The sequence below is a fragment of the Oncorhynchus gorbuscha genome, linkage group LG06, assembly GCF_021184085.1.
Source record: "Oncorhynchus gorbuscha isolate QuinsamMale2020 ecotype Even-year linkage group LG06, OgorEven_v1.0, whole genome shotgun sequence".
NCBI classification, from domain to species: Eukaryota; Metazoa; Chordata; class Actinopteri; order Salmoniformes; family Salmonidae; genus Oncorhynchus; species Oncorhynchus gorbuscha.
The window spans coordinates 100,657,554-100,682,297 of NC_060178.1; the positions used below are offsets into that span (position 1 = coordinate 100,657,554).

The 24,744-nt window shown below is 47.2% G+C and overlaps 1 protein-coding gene across 1 annotated transcript in view; it reads left to right on the top strand.

The window, feature by feature from the left end:
• Window positions 1-24,744, top strand: part of LOC124038629 (centrosomal protein of 170 kDa-like) — an 89,999-nt gene that overhangs the window by 61,854 nt on the left and 3,401 nt on the right. Inside the window, 4 exon segments of the mRNA XM_046354707.1 lie at window positions 5,762-5,897; window positions 6,063-7,613; window positions 23,092-23,350; window positions 24,128-24,329. Coding sequence (XP_046210663.1) covers window positions 5,762-5,897; window positions 6,063-7,613; window positions 23,092-23,350; window positions 24,128-24,329 — 2,148 coding nt within the window.

A 24,744-nucleotide genomic window follows, 5' to 3' on the forward strand; every position in this document is an offset into this window, starting at 1 on the left:
GCTTAATGTGAGTCTGTAAGGACAGTTTACAGTCTAACCAGATACCTAGGTATTTGTTGTTGTCCACACATTCTAAGTCAGAACTGTCCAGAGTAGTGATGCTAGACAGGCGGGCAGGTGTGGGCAGCGATCGGTTGAAGAGCATGCATTTAGTTTTACTTGCATTTAAGAGCAGTTGGAGGCCACAGAAGGAGAGTTGTATGGCATTGAAGCTCATCTGGAGGTTAGTTAACACGGTGTCCAAAGAAGGGCCAGAAGTATACAGAATGGTGTCATCTGCGTAGAGGTGGATCAGAGAATCACCAGCAGCAAGAGCAACATCATTGATGTATACAGAGAAAATAGTTGGCCCGAGAATTGAACCCTGTGGCACCCCCATAGAGACTGCCAGAGGTCCGGGCAACAGGATTTGACACACAGAACTCTATCTGAGAAGTAGTTGGTGAATCAGGTGAGGCAGTCATTTGAGAAACCAAGGCTGTTGAGTCTGCTGATAAGAATGTGGTGATTGACAGAGTCGAAAGCCTTGCCCAGGTCGATGAATACAGCTGCATTGGATTTTTTTCCGATGGCGGTTATGATATCGTTAAGGACCTTGAGCGTGGCTGAGGTGCACCCATGACCAGCTCGGAAAACAGATTGCAAAGTGGAGAAGGTACGGTGGGATTCGAAATGGTCGGTGATCTGTTTGTTAACTTGGCTTTCGAAGACCTTTTGAAAGGCAGGGTAGGATAGATATAGGTCTGTAACAGTTTGGATCTAAGGTGTCTCCCTCTTTGAAGAGGGGGATGACCACAGCAGCTTTCCAATCTTGAGGGATCTCAGACGATACAAATATCAAATCAAAAGAGAGGTTGAACAGGCTAGTAATAGGGGTTGCGGTGGATAATTTTAGAAAGAGAGGGTCCAGATTGTCTAGCCCAGCTAATTTGTAGGGGTCCAGATTTTGCAGCTCTTTCAGAACATCAGCTATGTGGATTTGGGTGAATGAGAAATGGGGAGGCTGTGGGGGGTGCAGAGCTGTTGACCGGGGTAGGGGTAGCCAGGTGGAAAGCATGGCCAGCCGTAGAAAAATGCTTACTGAAATTATCAACTATCGTGGATTTATTTGTGGCGACAGTGTTTCCTAGCCTCAGTGCAGTGGGCAGCTGGGAGGAGGTGTCCCATAACTTTTTGGAGTTTGTGCTTCAGGATGCAAATTTCTGTTTGAAAAAGCTAGCCTTTGCTTTCTTAACTGCCTCTGTATATTAGTTCCTAACTTCCCTGAAAATGTGCATATCGCGGGGGCTATTCGATGCTAATGCAGTACGCCACAGGATGTTTTTGTGCTGGTCAAGAGCAGTCAGGTCTGGAGTGAAACAAGGGCTACATCTGTTCCTGGTTCTACATTTTTTTGAATGGGGCATGCTTTTTTAAGATGGTGAGGAAAGCACTTTTAAAGAATAACCAGGCATCCTCTACAGATGGAATGAGATCAACATCCTTCCAGGATTCCGTAGCCAGGTCGATTAGAAAGGTCTGCTCACTGAAGTGTTTTAAGGAGCGTTTGACAGTGAGCAGGGTTGGTCGGTTGACCGCGGACCCGTTACGTACGCAGGCAATGAGGCAGTGATCGCTGAGATCCAGGTTGAAGACAGCAGAGTGGAGAGAAACCTAGGCATTGAGTGACAATGAGAGAGGTTTTGTCTCTAGAGACACCATTTAAACCAGGCTAGGTCACCACATGTGTTGAAGGTGGAACAAAATGCTAGTTAAGGCATATTGTGCAGGGCTGGAGGCTCTACAGTGATATAAGACAATAATCACTAACCAAAACCGCAATGGGCAATGCATATTGACATTAGGGAGAGGCATGCTTAGCCAAGTGATCATAGTGTCCAGTGTGTAGCTAAGCGAGCTGGAGGCACTGCGATTCAGACAGCTAGCGGGCCGGGTCTAGCAGTCTAGCAGAAGGGCCTTAGGGGGGACGTCGCGATGGAATAGTCTGTTGAAGCCCTCTCGGACAGTTACGTCAGTAGACCAGTCATGAAGGATCGTCAGGGCTCCGTGTCGGCTGTAAAAGGTGTCCAGGCCAATTGGCAAAATAGCTACTGTAGCCCAAGGAGTGGCTGATGGACATCTGAGATTTCTGAGACATCTGTGGTGTTGTGTTGTGTGACAGAACTGAACATTTTAGAGTGGCCTTTTATTATCCCCAGCACAAGTTGCACCTGTTTTTTTTTTTTTGGGGGGGGGGGGGGGTTGTATTTTATTAGGATCCCCAAAAGGCTGTTGCAAAAGCTTCTTTTCCTGGGGTCACCACAAAACATGAAACATAATGCAAAATGACATAATACAGAACATCATTAGACAAGAACAGCTCAAGGACAGAACTACATATGTTAATGATCATGCTGTTTAATCTGCTTCTTGATATGCTACATCTGTCAGGGTGGATGGATTATTTTGGCAAAGGAGAAATGCTCACTAACAGGGATGTAAACACATTTGTGCACACAATTTGAGAGAAATAAGCTATTTTGCTTTTTATTTTAGCTCATGAAACATGGGACCAACTCTTTACATGTTGCATTTACATTTTTGTTCAGTATATTTACAGATTATCCATTTTCTCACAGGTGGAAAATAATCCTGCAGCAACAGGAAATGTGAATTATTGTGTGGATTATAATGAATGGACATTTTTGTAGGCATTGATACATTTTAGTTGGTGCAAATGAAGTCAGAAATGTTAGTGGAAATTACAAACTAAAAATAACATGCACAAAATGTCCTGCAACAACATGCGGATCAAATTAATTACATCTGTTCTATAAATATAGGAAAGCAAGAGCTCCAGATTGCATTAAGATTACTCTATTGGAAGGGGAGTAGTTGTGTGTCAGCCAAGCACTCCCCGTGTCCTTGTATTTCACAGAGTAGGCCACTCAGTCTGTGACCTAGTTCATAGAGAGAAATGATGCTCTGTCCCCTCCAGGCAAGTTCCATACAAACCACAAAGGGAGGAAGGAGACTGTATATAGTCCACAATAGTCTAGGATGGTCTACAACAGTCTAGTATAGTCTAGTGTAGTCGACAATAGTCTAGTATGGTCTACAATAGTCTAGTATAGGCTACAGCAGTCTAGTATAGGCTACAGCAGTCTAGTATAGTCGACAATAGTCTAGTGTAGTCGACAATAGTCTAGTGTAGTCGACAATAGTCTAGTGTAGTCGACAATAGTCTAGTATGGTCGACAATAGTCTAGTATAGTCCACAATAGTCTAGTATAGTCGACAATAGTCTAGTATGGTCTACAATAGTCTAGTATAGGCTACAGCAGTCTAGTATAGTCCACAACAGTCTAGTATAGTCCACAATAGTCTAGTATGGTCTGCAATAGTCCACAATAGTCTAGTATGGTGTACAATAGTCTAGTATAGGCTACAACAGTCTAGTATAGTCCACAATAGTCTAGTATGGTCTACAATAGTCCACAATAGTAGAGTATGGTCTACAATAGTCTACAATAGTCTAGTATAGGCTACAACAGTCTAGTATAGTCTAGTATGGTCTACAATAGTCTAGTATAGTCCACAACAATATAGTATAGTCTACAATATGCTAGGATAGTCTACAACAGTTTAGTATAGTCCACAATAGTCTAGTATAGTCTACAATCGTCAATCTGATTTAATGAACATTTTTTATGAACATATTTCTATTACAGCATATTGGATGACTGGCATTCATATTGCATATTGGAAGTTTACATACACTTAGGTTGGAGTCATTAAAACTCGTTTTTCAAGCACTCCATACATTTCTTGTTAACAAACTATAGTTTTGGCAAGTCAGTTAGGACATCTACTTTGTGCATGAGACACATAAGTTTTCCAACAATTGTTTACAGACAGATTATTTCACTTATAATTCACTGTATCACAGTTCCAGTGGGTCAGAAGTTTTCATACACTAAGTTGACTGTACCTTTCAACAGCTTCTGATAGGCTAATTGACTTCATTTGAGTCAATTGGAGGTGTACCTGTGGATGTATTTCAAGGCCTACCTTCAAACTTGCTTGACATCATGGGATAATCAAAAGAAATCAGCCAAGACCTCGGGAAAAAAATTGTAGACCTCCACAACTCTGGTTCATCCCTGGGAGCAATTTCCAAACGCCTGAAGGTACCACGTTCATCTGTACAAACAATAGTACACAAGTATAAACACCATGGGACCACTTAGCAATCATACCGCTCAGAAAGGTGACGTGTTTTGTCTCCTGGAGATGAACGTACTTTGGTGCAGAAATTGCAAATCAATCCCATAATAACAGCAAATGACCTTGTGAAGATGCTGGAGGAAACAGGTACAAAAGTATCTATATCCACAGTAAAACTAGTCCTATATCGACATAACCTGAAAGGCTGCTCCGCAAGGAAGAAGCCACTGCCCAAACCGCCATAAAAAAGCCAGACTACAGTTTGCAACTGCACATGGGGACAAATATGGCACTTTTTGAGTTTATGTAAACCACTGGGAATGTGCTGAAAGGAATAAAAGGTGAAATAAATCACTCTCTCTACTATTAGTCTGACATTTCACATTCTTAAAATAAAGTGGTGATCCTAACTGACTTTTAAGACAGGGCATTTTTACTACGATTAAATGTAAGGAATTGAGAAAAACTGAGTTTAAATGTATTTGGCTAAGGTGTATGTAAACTTCCGACTTCAACTGTAGGTACACACAGGTCGAGAGAAAGATTTGAGGTGACAGACAGTGACACATGGACAGACAGTGACACATTCATCCTTTCTCCCACAGTAGTATTTTTAATCATGTTCAATTTGATATAGCTCTCTCTTTGAAGTGGACATGACTAAATTACATGACTAAATATGGTCATTTAAACTAATTCATGCAATTAACTTAAATAATGTTTCCCAAAGTGCTACCTGGTCTAATTTAACAAGTAAATTCTTCAAATGAAATGCTCATTCTCATTGGTTAATAAGTGTTGGCGGGGCTGAGTAGTGAAGGGATACATGCTGTCCTTTTCTCTCAGCTCAGGGTTGAACACCATTTTATAATGTGCTCTATAGCAGTTTGTTGGTTGCGGCCTGTTTGTACAGGCAGTTGATTTAGGCTGTTCTGATAGACTCTCTTTAGTCCCAGTAATGAGAGCGTTGCTCTGTTTAGAGCTGGAAAAGGGGTAATCCCTAGGTATACTGTTTAGCATTTAAGCCCAGTCTAAGCTAAAGTAGGAACCCTATTAAGGGGCTGAGCTTTAGAAACGCCATCATTTTTGTGAGATTTCGTATCCTGAATGTTGCTGCTATGGACAACTGTGTGAGACAAGCCATTTATTCTGAAATCCTGTATCTGTAATAAATTCAAGTATTGTTTTCTACAATCATGGGTCTTCATTCCCACCTATCACCTCCCTTGGCTACTCTGGGTCCTCTATTCTACACCATGCTTGGTTTAAAATATGAATCAGCTAATACGTAATGAGTATGATAACTCTTCAGGCTCATCACTTAAACATAAGACCAGTCAGAGGTGAGTGAATGGCAGCAGAGTTGTCTTCTGTGTCCTCCGCTACATGTGAGTACTTCCTCCAGCTCTAGGTGGCCAGTAGCAGGGATCCGGTTGATTTAGTAGGTTAACTGTAGTCTTTTCCCACAACCGCTGTTTCTCTAAATGGAGTGGAATGCCACGAGTCTGACAAGAGACTAGGCTAACTGTGTCTGCGCTCTCTTCTCTTCTGTCAGAGTTTGTCTGAGGACTCGGTGGCAGTGGGCAGTAGTCACTGGGTGTCTCAGTGGACCAGTCCAGCTGCAAACCACACCAGAACTGACCCAGAGGGGTCTGTTGCTGAGTCGCCTGCCTTCGTCCATCAGCAGAGAGGTACAGTAGGGCTCCTATATTTAACAAAATCAGGCTAATGTCAATCTGCATCTGTCTTAACTAAGGTGTATTTTCACCACATAATGGCACTAAATTGCTATGGTTGAGCAATATTTATTTATTTTGATTAAGAAATGTAGCTTTACTATTTATTTTTTCTTCCAGAAGCGGATGCCTTTGAGTCGGGCGTTTCCATCCGAAGTACCAGCTCTGCCACCTCCAGTCTCACCGAGCGTAAACGCAGGACCCTCCCCCAGCTCCCCATCGACGACCCCCGGGCCAAGCCAGGGAAGAGCTTGTGCGGCCTGGGCCTGCATCGCTCAGAGATCGGGGAGAAACAGGACACGGAGCCCCAGGAAAAGGAGAGGCAGGTGGAGAATGAAGGAGACAGGGCGTGTTTTACCTCCATAGAGGAGGGGGATATGATGAACCAGACCAAGGCCCCACTACAGGCCTCCTCCAAGCCCTCTCTCAGACCTATGAGCAGCAGTGAGAAGAGGTCAGAGGAGAGGAGGAGGCGGGCGGAGGATAGGATTCAGCACCACAGCAAAGGAGGAGGGGACAGGGGGGAGAAGTCGGGGGGCAAGCCTCTAGTCCGTCAGGGCAGCTTCACCATTGAGAAGCCCAGTGGTGTGGTGCCCATCGAGCTGATCCCTCGGATCAAAGGTGATGCCGGTGTCCTGGGCCGCGAGCACAGTGACTCTGTGGGCAGCATGGACACAGCCACCCTGCTGAAGGACACAGAGGCTGTCATGGCTTTCCTGGAGGCCAAGCTGAGGGCTGAGAACAAGCTGGACAGAGCCAACCGTGCAGGCTTCTCCCCTGAGTCAGACGTGGACACGGCCAGCACCTACAACCAGGCAGCAGGGGAGGGAGAGAAGAAACCAGCTCACCAGAAACGCCGCTCCCTCAGCAGCCTGTACAAGGAGAAGAGCAACCTGGGCTCAACCTCCAAAACCGCTGCCAGCACCAACGCTCGCGAGCGCTTGGAGAGAAAGACCAAGACCAGAACTGATCCCAGCCGGCTAGATGCTCGCCGCTCCGTCCAGCCTGCCTCATCGCGGGCACGACAACCCTCCCAGGATCTCACAGATGACGACCAGACCTCGTCCTTCCCCATCTCCGACATTCTTTCCTCTGAACAGGAGAGTTTGCATAGTCACACGTACGGCCGCAGCCACTTCACCTCTACGGATGACCTGCTACATTCCAAACTGGAAGCCAAATCCAGCTGCAAGACCAGCTCCAGTAAGTCTAGTAAGACTCTCCAGGCCGCCACAGCTTCCTCCCTGGGGAAACAGGCCTCTCTGCCCCAGCCACGGCCTACCAGAACCTCCCTGCTCCGCCGGGCCCGGCTGGGGGACACATCCGACACGGACCAGACCGATGCAGACAGGATGTCTGTGGCCTCCGAGGTGTCCACCACCAGTTCCACATCCAAGCCTCCATCTGGTCGTAAAGGGCCCTCGCGGCTGGACATGTTGGCCCAGCCCAGGAGGACACGGCTGGGCTCCATCTCGGCCCGTAGTGACTCAGAGTGTACAGTAGGTCGGAGCAGCACCTCCTCCCCTCGCCTGTCTGCAGAGACCATACTGCGCCTGGGCCTCCGCTCCCCCACCGACAACAAACTGGCTCCTCGCATGAGGGCCAACAGTGTGTCCAAGCTGACCGAGGCCAAATCCAGAATCAGCTCCTCCATCCACAGCACTCCCTCAGGTGAGATCCTGCTCTCATCTCTGATAGGTTCACTCAGAAAATAAAGAACAGATTGAAACACTCAGTATTTTATTATTTAATGTAAACATTTAAAGAGCAAGTCAGCTGTGCTTTTTTCATCCCGTTGTTTCCAAATCCCCCACACCCTCCATCCCACCGTACCTTCTCCGCTATGCAATCTGGTTTCCGAGCTGGTCACGGGTGCACCTCTGCCACGTTCAAGGTCCTAAATGATATCAGAACTGCCATCGATAAGAGACAGTACTGTGCAGCTGTATTCATAGGCCAAGGCTTTCGACTCTGTCAATCCCCACATTCTTATCAGCAGATTCAACGGCCTTGGTTTCTCAAATGACTGCCTCACCTGGTTCAACAACTACTTCTCAGACAGAGTTAAGTGTGTCAAATCGGAGGGCCTGTTGTCCGGACCTCTGGAAGTCTCTATGGGGGTTAAGAAACATGAGAGGGTGCACACCCAGAATAATAGTTTATGTGGACGTGCTGACTAACAGTGAATAAACTATAAACTATCAAAATAAAGTCGCACACTCCGTGTATAATCTCCCAGAAATGTAGTGGGTATTTTTCAACGTTTCGGCATCACAGTGCCTTTTTCAGGGTAATGTCATGAATACTTAAACCAGGTTATGTAGACATTCTACAAGCACCTGGTGCAAGTATTCATGACATTACCCTGAGGAAGGCACAGTGATGCCGAAACGTTGGTAAATACCCATTCAATTGCTGGGAGATTATACATAGTGTGCGACTTTCTTTATTTTGATAGTTTATAGTCTCCATGGGGGTGCCACAGGGTTCAGTTCTCGGGCCGACTCTCTTATCTGTTTACATCGATGATATCGCTCTTGCGGCTGGTGATTCTCTGATCCACCTCTACGCAGACGATAACATTCTGTATACTTCTGGCACTGTATGAACTATCCTCCAGATGAGCTTCAATGCCATACAACTCTCCTTCCGTGGCCTCCAACGGCTCTTAAATGCAAGTAAAGCTAAATGCATGCTCTTCAATTGATCGCTACCAGCACCTACCTGTCCGTCCAGCATCACTACTCTGGACAGTTCTGACTTAGAATATGGGGACAAATACCTAGGTGTCTGGTTAGACTGTAAACTCTTCTACAAAATAGCCTCCAACACTCTACTCAGCAAATTGGATGCCGTTTATCACAGTTTTGTCACCAAAGCCCCATATACTACCCAACACTGCGACCTGTATGCTCTTGTTGGCTGGCTCTTGCTTCATATTTGTCGCCAAACCCACTGGCTCCAGGTCATCTATAAGTCTTTGCTAGGTAAAGCACTGCCTTATCTCAGCTCACTGGTCACCATAGCAGCACCCACCCGCAGCACGTGCTCCAACAGGTATATTTCACTCGTCACCCCCAAAGCTAATTCCTCCTTTGGCCGCCTTTTGTTCCAGTTCTCTGCTGCCAATGACTGGAACTAATTGCAAAAATCACTGAAGCTGGAGACTCATATCTCCCTCACTAACTTTAAGCACCAGCTGTCAGAACAGCTCCCAGATCACTGCACCTGTACATAGCCCATCTTTTAAATAGCCCATCCAACTACCTCATCCCCATACTATTTATATATCTTTGCTCCTTTGCACCCCAGTATCTCTACTTGCACATTCATCTTCAGCACATCTATCACTCCAGTGTTTAATTGCTAAATTGAGGTTATTTCGCCACTATAACCTATTTGTTTCCTTAACTCCCTTATCTTACCTCATTTGCACACACTAGACTTTTTTCTATGGTGTTATTGACTGTATGTTAGTTTATTCCGTGTGTAACTAACTCTGATGTTTGTGTCGCACTGCTTTGCTTTATCTTGGCCAGGTCGCAGTTGTAAATGAGAACTTGTTCTCAACTAGCCTACGTGGTTAAATAAAGGTGAAATAAAAAATACAAAATCATGAAAATAATGTGGTGTGAAGGAATGTTTAGAATTGTTCCTCTTTTACATCATTGTGATTCTTGGATAGGCTTGCCCTTTTTCCTGTCCTGTCGTTGTCAGTGTTTGTCTTTGTCCGTGTGTGTTGTGGTCAGTGTTTGTCATTGTCCGTGTGTGTTGTGGTCAGTGTTTGTCATTGTCCGTGTGTGTGTGTGTGTGTGTGTGTGTGTGTGTGTGTGTGTGTGTGTGTGTGGGTGTGGGTGTGGGTGTGGGTGTGGGTGTGGTGGTGTTTTGTGTGGGTGTGGTGGTGTTTTGTGTGGGTGTGGTGGTGTTTTGTGTGGGTGTGGTGGTTAGTGTGTTTGTAGGGTGTGGTGGTTAGTGTGTTTGTAGGGTGTGGTGGTTTTTGTGTGTTGGTGGTGTTTTGTGTGGTGTTTTAGTGTGTTTGTAGTTTGATGTGTTTGTAGTGTGTGGTTTAGTGTGTTTGTGGTGGTGGTATTTAGTGTTGTGATGTGTGGTGGTGTTTAGTGTGTGTGTTTGATGTGTGGTGGTGTTTAGTGTGTGTGGTGGTGTTTAGCGTTGTGTGTGGTGTGGTGGTGGTTAGCGTGTGTGGTGGTGGTTGGCGTGTGTGGTGGTGGTTGGCGTGTGTGGTGGTGTTTAGCGTGTGTAGTGGTGTGGTGGTGTTTAGCGTGTGTGGTGGTGGTTAGCGTGTGTGGTGGTGGTTAGCGTGTGTAGTGGTGTGGTGGTGTTTAGCGTGTGTAGTGGTGTGGTGGTGTTTAGCGTGTGTAGTGGTGTGGTGGTTGTTAGCGTGTGTGGTGGTGTTTAGCGTGTGTGGTGGTGTTTAGCGTGTGTGTGGTGGTGTTTAGCGTGTGTGTGGTGGTGTTTAGCTTGTGTGGTGGTGGTTAGCTTGAGTGGTGGTGGTTAGCGTGTGTGGTGGTGTTTAGCGTGTGTAGTGGTGTGGTGGTTAGCGTGTGTGGTGGTGTTTAGCGTGTGTAGTGGTGTGGTGGTGTTTAGCGTGTGTAGTGGTGTGGTGGTGTTTAGCGTGTGTAGTGGTGTGGTGGTGTTTAGCGTGTGTAGTGGTGTGGTGGTTGTTAGCGTGTGTGGTGGTTGTTAGTGTGTGTGGTGGTGTTTAGCGTGTGTGGTGGTGTTTAGTGTGTGTGGTGGTGTTTAGCGTGAGTGGTGGTGTTTAGCGTGTGTAGTGGTGTGGTGGTGGTTAGCGTGTGTGGTGGTTGTTAGCGTGTGTGGTGGTGTTTAGCGTGTGTAGTGGTGTGGTGGTGTTTAGCGTGTGTGGTGGTGTTTAGCGTGTGTGGTGGTGTTTAGCGTGTGTGGTGGTGTTTAGCGTGTGTAGTGGTGTTGTGGTTAGCGTGTGTGGTGGTGTTTAGCGTGTGTAGTGGTGTGGTGGTTTTAGCGTGTGTGGTGGTGTTTAGCGTGTGTGTGGTGGTGGTGTTTAGCGTGTGTAGTGGTGTGGTGGTGTTTAGCGTGTGTAGTGGTGTGGTGGTGTTTAGCGTGTGTAGTGGTGTGGTGGTGTTTAGCGTGTGTGGTGGTGTTTAGCGTGTGTGGTGGTGTTTAGCGTGTGTGGTGGTGTTTAGCGTGTGTGGTGGTGTTTAGCGTGTGTGGTGGTGTTTAGCGTGTGTGGTGGTGTTTAGCGTGTGTGGTGGTGTTTAGCGTGTGTAGTGGTGTGGTGGTGTTTAGCGTGTGTAGTGGTGTGGTGGTGTTTAGCGTGTGTAGTGGTGTGGTGGTGTTTAGCGTGTGTAGTGGTGTGGTGGTGTTTAGCGTGTGTAGTGGTGTGGTGGTGTTTAGCGTGTGTGGTGGTGTTTAGCGTGTGTGGTGGTGTTTAGCGTGTGTGGTGGTGTTTAGCGTGTGTAGTGGTGTGGTGGTGTTTAGCGTGTGTAGTGGTGTGGTGGTGTTTAGCGTGTGTAGTGGTGTGGTGGTGGTTAGCGTGTGTGGTGGTGTTTAGCGTGTGTGGTGGTGTTTAGCGTGTGTGGTGGTGTGGTGGTGTTTAGCGTGTGTAGTGGTGTGGTGGTGTTTAGCGTGTGTGCTGGTGTTTAGTGTGTGTGGTGGTGTTTAGTGTGTGTGGTGGTGTTTAGCGTTAGTGGTGGTGTTTAGCGTGTGTAGTGCTGTGGTGGTGTTTAGCGTGTGTGGTGGTGTTTAGCGTTGTGTGGTGGTGTTTAGCGTTGTGTGGTGGTGTTTAGCGTTGTGTGGTGGTGTTTAGCGTTGTGTGGTGGTGTTTAGTGTGTGTGGTGGTGTTTAGCGTTAGTGGTGGTGTAGTGGTGTGGTGGTGTTTAGCGTGTGTGGTGGTGTTTAGCGTGTGTGGTGGTGTTTAGCGTGTGTGGTGGTGTTTAGCGTGTGTGGTGGTGTTTGGCGTGTGTAGTGGTGTGGTGGTGTTTAGCGCGAGTGGTGGTGTTTAGCGTGTGTAGTGGTGTTTAGTGTGTGTAGTGGTGTTTAGTGTGTGTGGTGGTGTGGTGGTGTTTAGCGTGTGTGGTGGTGTTTAGCGTGTGTGGTGGTGTTTAGCGTGTGTGGTGGTGTTTAGCGTTGTGTGGTGGTGTTTAGCGTTGTGTGGTGGTGTTTAGCGTTGTGTGGTGGTGTTTAGCGTTGTGTGGTGGTGTTTAGTGTGTGTGGTGGTGTTTAGCGTTAGTGGTGGTGTTTAGCGTGTGTAGCGTGTGTGGTGGTGTGTAGCGTGTGTGGTGGTGTTTAGCGTGTGTGGTGGTGTTTAGCGTGTGTGGTGGTGTTTGGTGTGTGGTGGTGTTTGGTGTGTGGTGGTGTTTAGTGTGTGTGGTGGTGTTTAGCGTTAGTGGTGGTGTTTAGCGTGTGTAGTGGTGTGGTGGTGGTTAGCGTGTGTGGTGGTGTTTAGCGTGTGTGGTGGTGTTTAGCGTGTGTAGTGGTGTGGTGATGGTTAGCGTGTGTGGTGGTGTTTAGCACGTGTGTGTGTGTGGTGGTGCTTAGCATGTGTGTGTGGTGCTGTTTTTAGTGTGTGTGGTGTGGTGTGATGGTGTTTAGTGTGTGCCTTGTTCTTGGAGAGATACCGTCCTGTAGGGTTTCACTCCAACCCTGTTCCTGGAGAGATACCGTCCTGTAGGGTTTCACTCCAACCCTGTTCCTGGAGAAATACTGTCCTGTAGGGTTTCACTCCAACCCTGTTCCTGGAGAGATACCGTCCTGTAGGGTTTCACTCCAACTCTAATCTGGCTCACCTGGTTCTAATAATTAGCTGCTTGTTAAGCTGAACCAGGTTAGTTACAACTCGGGTTGGAGAGAGAACCTACAGGAGGGTAGCTCTCCAGGAACAGGGTTGGAGAGCACTGGTGTAAACCTACAGGAGGGTAGCTCTCCAGGAACAGGGTTGGAGAGTCCTGGTGTAAACCTACAGGAGGGTAGCTCTCCAGGAACAGGCTTGGAGAGTCCTGGTGTAAACCTACAGGAGGTTAGCTCTCCAGGAACAGGGTTGGAGAGCCCTGGTGTAAACCTACAGGAGGGTGGCTTTCCAGGAACAGGGTTGGAGAGCCCTGGTTGTAAACCTACAGGAGGGTAGCTTTCCAGGAACAGGGATGGAGAGTCCTGGTGTAAACCTACAGGAGGGTAGCTTTCCAGGAACAGGGATGGAGAGTCCTGGTGTAAACCTACACGAGGGTAGCTTTCCAGGAACAGGGTTGGAGAGTCCTGGTGTAAACCTACAGGAGGGTAGCTCTCCAGGAACAGGGTTGGAGAGTCCTGGTGTAAACCTACAGGAGGGTAGCTCTCCAGGAACAGGGTTGGAGAGCCCTGGTGTAAACCTACAGGAGGGTGGCTTTCCAGGAACAGGGTTGGAGAGCCCTGGTGTAAACCTACAGGAGGGTAGCTTTCCAGGAACAGGGATGGAGAGTCCTGGTGTAAACCTACAGGAGGGTAGCTTTCCAGGAACAGGGATGGAGAGTCCTGGTGTAAACCTACAGGAGGGTAGCTTTCCAGGAACAGGGATGGAGAGTCCTGGTGTAAACCTACACGAGGGTAGCTCTCCAGGAACAGGGTTGGAGAGCCCTGGTCCAAATTCTATGGGCACAAGTTTCAAATTGGCTAGAAGTGACAATGTTATCGGCCAAAGCTGACTGATCTTTTAGTGTATCTTAATTGGCGATGTAGAGCCAAATAGATTAAGACAATTGTCACTGAGGGAACCTAGCCTCATTGCTGATGCAAGACATAAGCAATGTTGTGATCAGCACTGGGCTCTGTTGTTTAGGGGCTGTACTCCCCCTAGTGGAAATGGTTATTTAAGACATTACCATAGCATGTTAGAACTTGTCATGTAGTTAAGATGTTATGTGAATCCAATTGATACATTTTAAATCTTTAGAGAGCATTTGGTCAATACTGTACATTACACATTTTGCGCAGATGTGACATTGTAAGAAACAATAGCTTAACTTGTCCTCCCAAGATTTCCATACCTTCTTGTTTGATGCTTGGGTGATGGGGCACCCTCATTTGATGCTTTTGTTGTGTGTCAGCTGACGGGAATCGGTCTGCCTTTTTAACTGGTGTTTGTCATTGTTCCTAATAATGACATTATTAACACAAGCTCTGCAAATGATAGACTTTCATTCTAGATACAGCCTCGAAATTGCTTCAATTACATTATTTTCATCGTTATGTAAATAGAAAACTTCAAACTGAAACGACAGGCTTAGGTTATATCAGATCCACACCCGTCAACTGAAACAAGAGGCTTAGATTATATCAGATCCACACCCGTCAACTGAAACGAGAGGCTTAGATTATATCAGATCCACACCCGTCAACTGAAACGAGAGGCTTAGATTATATCAGATCCACACCCGTCAACTGAAACAAGAGGCTTAGATTATATCAGATCCACACCCGTCAACTGAAACAAGAGGCTTAGATTCTATCAGATCCACACCCGTCAACAGAAACAAGAGGCTTAGATTCTATCAGATCCACACCCGTCAACTGAAACAAGAGGCTTAGATTCTATCAGATCCACACCTTTCAACTAAAACAAGAGGCTTAGATTCTATCAGATCCACACCCGTCAACTGAAACAAGAGGCTTAGATTCTATCAGATCCACACCCGTCAACTGAAGCAAGAGGCTTAGATTCTATCAGATCCACACCTTTCAACTAAAACAAGAGGCTTAGATTCTATCAGATCCACACCTTTCAACTAAAACAAGAGGCTTAGATTCTATCAGATCCACACCCGTCAACTGAAGCAAGAGGCTTAGATTATATCAGATCCACACCCGTCAACAGAAACAAGAGGCTTAGATTCTATCAGATCCACACCTTTCAACTAAAACAAGAGGCTTAGATTCTATCAGATCCACACCTTTCAACTAAAACAAGAGGCTTAGATTCTATCAGATTCACACCCATCGACTGAAACAAGAGGTTTAGATTCTATCAGATTCTAGTTGACATCCGCATAGCGGTTGTTCTGGTGATGTTGGAGGTGGAACTGCGTTAAAGTTATCAAATCCACACGCAGCTCCTGGCATTATACCTCAAGCGGACGTTGCCATTGGCTGCATGGAGTCACATTAAGAGAAATCCCATGCAGCCTCGTTTACAAGTTTGAATACTGGAAAGTAAGATGAGGGTAGAAACCCTCATGATTTCAGCATCATTATTTCTATATATCCTACACTTTCTCCTTCTGAACTTCTAACGGGAGTGGGATGGGTGTGGCTTCCTGACAATGGCAGCAAGAGCAGCTGCTGACTGATTTGACAGCGCCAACAGTTACGCTTCCGACACCGCCAAAACAGAAAAACATCAGCTTTGCGGGTGTCAGCTATCGCCGGAGTCTACTGACTCTTCAGTGCATCAATCTAAGTAACTTAATATAACAAATCCCCATAACAATCTATCAGTTTAAGCTGCCTCAGTCCACCGCATCTGCCTATGTCAGACTTCCGCATCTGCGGTGGAAGGTGGCCGAGCTACAGCGGTGTTTGTCAGACCATGAGACATCATGATAAAATGGTCGTCTTGCAAAAAAGTCTGTAGCGTCTGAATGGTTTAGCTTACAAACTATTACGGACACTATGGTGTTCTTCGTTTTGCTCTATGAACTTCACAAGTGTCACGGGACTTTTACAACAAAAATGTATATCTCCTAGATATAGGACAGACATTTCTAAATGAATGTGTTATTCAATGTGTTTCTATGGGCTATGGTAGTAAAGGCCAATTTAAAAATGGTATCAAATAAGTATTTTGATACCTACCGGGGACCTAAAATGTAAAATGAAATGGCTAAATGAACCATGGTATGACCATATTAAAAGAATTATATATGTTAGCTTAATGCCCCCACCCCATGACGTAGACTTTTAGAGGCTGGATCAACCATGAGTGGCAGTGACCTCACCTTCTAAAAGAGGAGTAGTCACTGGAAACAGGAGCTTTTGCAAGACTCACTATTAGCATGTATTTGAATTGTGACCAGCTAGAGGAACAGAGCAAGTGATATACCTTCACTGATTACGTGGTACTGTATACCTTCACTGACTACGTGGTACTGTATACCTTCACTGATTACGTGGTACTGTATACCTTCACTGATTACGTGGTACTGTATACCTTCACTGATTACGTGGTACTGTATACCTTCACTGATTACGTGGTACTGTATACCTTCACTGATTACGTGGTACTGTATACCTTCACTGACTACGTGGTACTGTATACCTTCACTGACTACGTGGTACTGTATACCTTCACTGATTACGTGGTACTGTATACCTTCACTGACTACGTGGTACTGTATACCTTCACTGATTACGTGGTACTGTATACCTTCACTGATTACGTGGTACTGTATACCTTCACTGATTACGTGGTACTGTATACCTTCACTGATTACGTGGTACTGTATACCATCACTGATTACGTGGTACTGTCATGCAGGTAAAAGAGGACCCAAAAGCGACTTAACAGAAACAGAGTTTAATAATGTTCAAAACGGAATAACTGACATCCTCTAGATTTGTAGAGGGGAAAACAACTGGAGAAGCGGCCACAGACTGCAGGTCGCTTCGGGTAGGCGCAGGCCGTAGTCGACTGAGACACCTGCTCACACGCAGCGTCTGATGAAGGCACAAAACACGACAGGACAGGGTGATACACAATCACGGCAAAAACACGACAGGACAGGGCGAAACGCAATCACAGCATGGTGAATACAATACAAGGAACCGACGGAACAGGAACGGATCACAAAGGAATAAATAGGGAGTCTAATCAGGGGAAAGGATCGGGAACAGGTGTGGGAAGACTAAATGATGATTAGGGGAATAGGAACAGCTGGGAGCAGGAACGGAACGACAGAGAGAAGAGAGAGCGAGAGAGTGAGAGAGGGAGGGGAGAGAGAAGGATAGAACCAAACAAGACCAGCAGAGGGAAACGAATAGCATGGGGAGCACAGGGACAAGACATGACAATAAATGACAAACATGACAGTACCCCCCCACTCACCGAGCGCCTCCTGGCGCACTCGAGGAGGAATCCTGGCGGCAACGGAGGAAATCATCGATGAGCGAACGGTCCAGCACGTCCCGAGACGGAACCCAACTCCTCTCCTCAGGACCGTAACCCTCCCAATCCACTAGGTATTGGTGACCCCGTCCCCGAGAACGCATGTCCATAATCTTATGTACCTTGTAAATAGGTGCGCTCTCGACAAGGACGGGAGGGGGGAGGGAAGACGAACGGGGGTGCGAAGAAAGGGCTTAACACAGGAGACATGGAAGACAGGATGGACGCGACGAAGATGTCGCGGAAGAAGCAGTCGCACAGCGACAGGATTGACGACCTGGGAGACACGGAACGGACCAATGAACCGCGGAGTCAACTTACGAGAAGCTGTCGTAAGAGGAAGGTTGCGAGTGGAAAGCCACACTCTCTGGCCGCAACAATACCTTGGACTCTTAATCCTGCGTTTATTGGCGGCTCTCACCGTCTGTGCCCTGTAACGGCAAAGTGCAGACCTCACCCTCCTCCAGGTGCGCTCACAACGTTGGACAAACGCTTGAGCGGAGGGAACGCTGGACTCGGCAAGCTGGGATGAGAACAGAGGAGGCTGGTAACCCAGACTACTCTGAAACGGAGATAACCCGGTAGCAGACGAAGGAAGCGAATTGTGAGCGTATTCTGCCCAGGGAGCTGTTCTGCCCAAGACGCAGGGTTTCTGAAAGAAAGGCTGCGTAGTATGCGACCAATCGTCTGATTGGCCCTCTCTGCTTGACCGTTAGACTGGGGATGAAACCCGGAAGAGAGACTGACGGACGCACCAATCAAACGACAGAACTCCCTCCAAAACTGTGACGTGAATTGCGGACCTCTGTCTGAAACGGCGTCTAACGGGAGGCCATGAATTCTGAATACATTCTCAATAATGATTTGTGCCGTCTCCTTAGCGGAAGGAAGTTTAGCGAGGGGAATGAAATGTGCCGCCTTAGAGAACCTATCGACAACCGTCAGAATCACAGTCTTCCCCGCAGACAAAGGCAGACCGGTAATGAAGTCTAAGGCAATGTGAGACCATGGTCGAGAAGGAATGGGAGCGGTCTGAGACGACCGGCAGGAGGAGAGTTACCCGACTTAGTCTGCGCGCAGTCCGAACAGGCAGCCACGAAACGGCGCGTGTCACGCTCCTGAGTCGGCCACCAAAAGCGCTGGCGAATAGACGCAAGAGTGCCTCGAACACCGGGATGACCCGCTAACTTGGCAGAGTGAGCCCACTGAAGAACAGCCAGACGAGTGGAAACAGGAACGAAAAGGAGGTTACTAGGACAAGCGCGCGGCGACGCAGTGTGCGTGAGTGCTTGCTTAACCTGTCTTTCAATTCCCCAGACTGTTAACCCGACAACACGCCCATAAGGAAGAATCCCCTCGGGATCAGTAGAAGCCACAGAAGAACTAAACAGACGGGATAAGGCATCAGGCTTGGTGTTCTTGCTACCCGGACGGTAAGAAATCACAAACTCGAAACGAGCGAAAAACAACGCCAACGAGCTTGACGGGCATTAAGTCGTTTGGCAGAACGGATGTACTCAAGGTTCTTATGGTCTGTCCAAACGACAAAAGGAACGGTCGCCCCTCCAACCACTGTCGCCATTCGCCTAGGGCTAAGCGGATGGCGAGCAGTTCACGGTTACCCACATCATAGTTGCGCTCAGATGGCGACAGGCGATGAGAAAAATAAGCGCAAGGATGAACCTTATCGTCAGACTGGAAGCGCTGGGATAGAATGGCTCCCACGCCTACCTCTGAAGCGTCAACCTCGACAATGAATTGTCTAGTGACGTCAGGAGTAACGAGGATAGGAGCGGACGTAAAACGTTCTTTTAGAAGATCAAAAGCTCCCTGGGCGGAACCGGACCACTTAAAACGCGTCTTGACAGAAGTAAGAGCTGTGAGAGGGGCAGCAACTTGACCGAAATTACGAATGAAACGCCGATAGAAATTAGCGAAACCTAAAAGCGCTGCAACTCGACACGTGACCTTGGAACGGGCCAATCACTGACAGCTTGGACCTTAGCGGAATCCATCTGAATGCCTTCAGCGGAAATAACGGAACCGAGAAAAGTAACGGAGGAGACATGAAAAGAGCACTTCTCAGCCTTTACGTAGAGACAATTCTCTAAAAGGCGCTGTAGAACACGTCGAACGTGCTGAACATGAATCTCGAGTGACGGAGAAAAAATCAGGATATCGTCAAGATAGACAAAAACAAAAATGTTCAGCATGTCTCTCAGAACATCATTAACTAATGCCTGAAAAACAGCTGGCGCATTGGCGAGACCGAACGGCAGAACCCGGTACTCAAAATGCCCTAACGGAGTATTAAACGCCGTTTTCCACTCGTCCCCCTCTCTGATGCGCACGAGATGGTAAGCGTTACGAAGGTCCAACTTAGTAAAGCACCTGGCTCCCTGCAGAATCTCGAAGGCTGATGACATAAGGGGAAGCGGATAACGATTCTTAACCGTTATGTCATTCAGCCCTCGATAATCCACGCAGGGGCGCAGAGTACCGTCCTTCTTCTTAACAAAAAGAACCCCGCCCCGGCCGGAGAGGAAGAAGGCACTATGGTACCGGCGTCAAGAGACACAGACAAATAATCCTCGAGAGCCTTACGTTCGGGAGCCGACAGAGAGTATAGTCTACCTCGAGGAGGAGTGGTCCCCGGAAGGAGATCAATACTACAATCATACGACCGGTGAGGAGGAAGGGAGTTGGCTCGGGACCGACTGAAGACCGTGCGCAGATCATGATATTCCTCCGGCACTCCTGTCAAATCGCCAGGTTCCTCCTGAGAAGTAGGGACAGAAGAAATGGGAGGGATGGCAGACATTAAACACTTCACATGACAAGAAACGTTCCAGGATAGGATAGAATTACTAGACCAATTAATAGAAGGATTATGACATACAAGCCAGGGGTGACCCAAAACAACAGGTGTAAACGGTGAACGGAAAATCAAAAAAGACATAGTCTCACTGTGGTTACCAGATACTGTGAGAGTTAAAGGTAGTGTCTCAAATTTGATACTGGGAAGATGACTACCATCTAAGGCAAACATGGGCGTAGGCCTGTCTAACGGTCTGAAAGGAATGTTATGTTTCCGAGCCCATGCTTCGTCCATGAAACAACCCTCAGCCCCAGAGTCAATCAAAGCACTGCATGTAGCACCCGAACCGGTCCAGCGTAGATGGACCGACATAGTAGTACAAGATCTAGATGAAGGGACCTGAGTAGTAGCGCTCACCAGTAGCCCTCCGCTTACTGATGGGCTCTGGCCTCTTACTGGACATGAAATAACAAAATGTCCAGCAACTCCGCAATAGAGGCACAGGCGGTTGGTGATCCTCTGTTCCCTCTCCTTATTCGAGATGCGAATCCCTCCCAGCTGCATGGGCTCAGTCTCAAAGCCAGAGGAGGGAGATGGTTGCGATGCGGAGCAGGGAAACACCGTTGATGCGAGCTCTCTTCCACGAGCCCGGTGACGAAGATCTACCCGTCGTTCTATGCGGATGGCGAGAGCAATCAAAGAGTCCACATCTGAAGGAACCTCCCGGGAGAGAATCTCATCCTTAACCGCTGCGTGGAGTCCCTCCAGAAAACGAGCGAGCAGCGCCGGCTCGTTCCACTCACTAGAGGCAGCAAGAGTGCGAAACTCAATGGAATAATCCGTTATGGACCGTTCACCTTGGCATAAGGAAGCCAGGGCCCTAGAAGCCTCCTCACCAAAAACTGAACGGTCAAAAACCCGAATCATCTCCTCTTTAAAGTTCTGGAATCTGTTAGAGCAATCAGCCCTTGCCTCCCAGATAGCTGTGCCCCATTCTCGAGCCCGGCCAGTAAGGAGTGAAATGACGTAAGCAACCCGAGCTCTCTCTCTAGAGTACGTGTGGGGTTGGAGAGAGAACACAATCTCACACTGCGTGAGAAAGGAGCGGCACTCAGTGGGCTGCCCGGAGTAGCAAGGTGGGTTATTAACCCTGGGTTCTGGAGGCTCGGCAGGCCAGGGAGTAACAGGTGGCACGAGACGTAGACTCTGGAACTGTCCAGAGAGGTCGGAAACCTGAGCGGCCAGGTTCTCCACGGCATGGCGAGCAGCAGACAATTCCTGCTCGTGTCTGCCGAGCATGGCTCCTTGGAACTCGACGGCAGTGTAACGAGCGTCTGAAGTCGCTGGGTCCATTCCTTGGTCGGTTCCTTCTGTCATGCAGGTAAAAGAGGACCCAAAAGCGACTTAACAGAAACAGAGTTTAATAATGTTCAAAACGGAATAACTGACATCCTCTAGATTTGTAGAGGGGAAAACAACTGGAGAAGCGGCCACAGACTGCAGGTCGCTTCGGGTAGGCGCAGGCCGTAGTCGACTGAGACACCTGCTCACACGCAGCGTCTGATGAAGGCACAAAACACGACAGGACAGGGTGATACACAATCACGGCAAAAAACACGACAGGACAGGGCGAAACGCAATCACAGCATGGTGAATACAATACAAGGAACCGACGGAACAGGAACGGATCACAAAGGAATAAATAGGGAGTCTAATCAGGGGAAAGGATCGGGAACAGGTGTGGGAAGACTAAATGATGATTAGGGGAATAGGAACAGCTGGGAGCAGGAACGGAACGACAGAGAGAAGAGAGAGCGAGAGAGTGAGAGAGGGAGGGGGAGAGAGAAGGATAGAACCAAACAAGACCAGCAGAGGGAAACGAATAGCATGGGGAGCACAGGGACAAGACATGACAATAAATGACAAACATGACAGGTACTGTATACCTTCACTGATTACGTGGTACTGTATACCCTCACTGATTACGTGGTACTGTATACCCTCACTGATTACGTGGTACTGTATACCCTCACTGATTACGTGGTACTGTATACCCTCACTGACTACGTGGTACTGTATACCTTCACTGATTACGTGGTACTGTATACCTTCACTGATTACGTGGTACTGTATACCTTCACTGATTACGTGGTACTGTATACCTTCACTGATTACGTGGTACTGTATACCTTCACTGATTACGTGGTACTGTATACCTTCATTGATTACGTGGTACTGTATACCTTCACTGATTACGTGGTACTGTATACCTTCACTGATTACGTGGTACTGTATACCTTCACTGATTACGTGGTACTGTATACCTTCACTGATTACGTGGTACTGTATACCTTCACTGATTACGTGGTACTGTATACCCTCACTGATTACGTGGTACTGTATACCACTGATTACTGATTACGTGGTACTGATTACGTTACGGTACTGTATACCCTCACTGATTACGTGGTACTGTATACCCTCACTGATTACGTGGTACTGTATACCCTCACTGATTACGTGGTACTGTATACCCTCACTGATTACGTGGTACTGTATACCCTCACTGATTACGTGGTACTGTATACCCTCACTGATTACGTGGTACTGTATACCCTCACTGATTACGTGGTACTGTATACCCTCACTGATTACGTGGTACTGTATACCCTCACTGATTACTGATTACGGTACTGTATACCCTCACTGATTACGTGGTACTGTATACCCTCACTGATTACGTGGTACTGTATACCCTCACTGATTACGTGGTACTGTATACCCTCACTGATTACGTGGTACTGTATACCCTCACTGATTACGTGGTACTGTATACCCTCACTGATTACGTGGTACTGTATACCCTCAATGATTACGTGGTACTGTATACCCTCACTGATTACGTGGTACTGTATACCCTCACTGATTACGTGGTACTGTTAGAGCCACATCCATCTCCACCAGCCTCACGTCAGGCTATCTTGTCATGATTTGTGTAGAGATCATTATGTGCCACTGTTAAAAACCACATCTATCTTGTCATGATTTGTGTAGAGATCAGAGTTACAGAAGTCTGCTTGGCTTGCTTTAAGAATGCTTTAGACAATGTGCTTTAGACAATCCACTGCTTTTTGAATAACTGAAATTAACTCAAATACAGTTATCAAGGGATAATTGTGTTGTATCTTTCTCCCTGACCTTAGCCTCTAACAGGTGGAGACGATTGCCCCCAGAGTATGGATCCACCTCCGAGGAGGAGTTTGGCTCCAACAGGACCTCCCCCAAACCCGGGCGCCCCCTGCGCCCACACCCGGTCCTGAGGGGTACCAGACTGGGGGTCTCCACCGGCATCCTTAACTCTGGTCAGGTTGGCCCTGGAGGCGTGGTCCTGAAACACCGCATGAGAGAACAACAGGAGGAGTACGTCAAGGACTGGACCGCACACAGCGAGGAGATTGCCAGGTACTCATCTAAGCTCAGTTGATATGCCTCATGGACATGGCACAGGTGGTAAATATGATCTGGAGATAGGGCATCCCCAGGAATAGGTTAGTGTTTTCAATCTCATTAAACAATTGTAATCTTTAGTTAGTCCACTCTGAGGTGCTCTGTTTTGTCAAGCTGTAATAAATGGTTCCAAACTCAGCGGGGACTTTCACGTAGTATGATGGTCATGAGATAAAACCATCCCACTGGGCAAAAACTGGTTGAATGAACGTTGTTTCCACACAAACATTAAAGTGTAAAACTGATTGGATTTGGATCAGGGAGACTGAACTGGGCAGACAGCAGTGAGAAAAGGACAGATTCATACTGCCTCAGAGCAAAGCACAAGGAATGTCTTACAAAAGAAAGGACCTGCATCAGACAAGGAGATTGAAAGTAGTGGAAGATAACGTTATGTTATCGCAAGTATCTCTTAGTGTAAACATTTTTTAGTTCAGGTCCCCTTCATACAATGCTTGTGTAGGATATTGTTTTTTACAAGTGAATATTGTCAATTCACTTTGGCCTCTAGTTGGAGGTTAGACTATTTTCAATCTTTAGAATGGTTCTATGTGCTGTGTCAATTGATTATACAGTAGGCTAAGTGCTTTTTGTTGAGGCTGACATGCAGAAGTTCCTCAATGTCTAATGAGTAGTCTTAAGGTAATACTATATCCTTGTGAGATATCTGTGTGTGTACTGATTTAGAGAAGTGTTCTAGCAGCCTGTCTGGTTATTTCCCTGTGTGCATAGGATCAGTCAAGACCTGACCAAGGACCTGGCCATCCTCGCCCGGGAGATCCACGATGTGGCCGGAGAGATCGACTCGGTCAGCTCCTCTGGCACGGCTCCCAGCACCACAGTCAGCACCGCCGCCACCACACCCGGCTCCACTGTTGACACCCAGGAAGTGGTAGGCCGCACGCAGGAAGGCACGCAGGAGGGCTTGCAAAAGGTGTTTGACTTCTTCCTTCCTTCTACTACTAATGCTCAACATACTGCTTTAGCATCACTTTGGCTTTGATCTGCTGCAGAAGGTGTGGACTGTGAACTGGCATTATGTTTTGATCTGCTGCAGAAGGTTCTGGACTGTGAACTGGCATTATGTTTTGATCTGCTGCAGAAGGTGTGGACTGTGAACTGTCATTATGTTTTGATCTGCTGCAGAAGGTGTGGACTGTGAACTGGCATTATGTTTTGATCTGCTGCAGAAGGTGTGGACTGTGAACTGGCATTATGTTTTGATCTGCTGCAGAAGGTGTGGACTGTGAACTGGCATTATGTTTTGATCTGCTGCAGAAGGTGTGGACTGTGAACTGTCATTATGTTTTGATCTGCTGCAGAAGGTGTGGACTGTGAACTGGCATTAT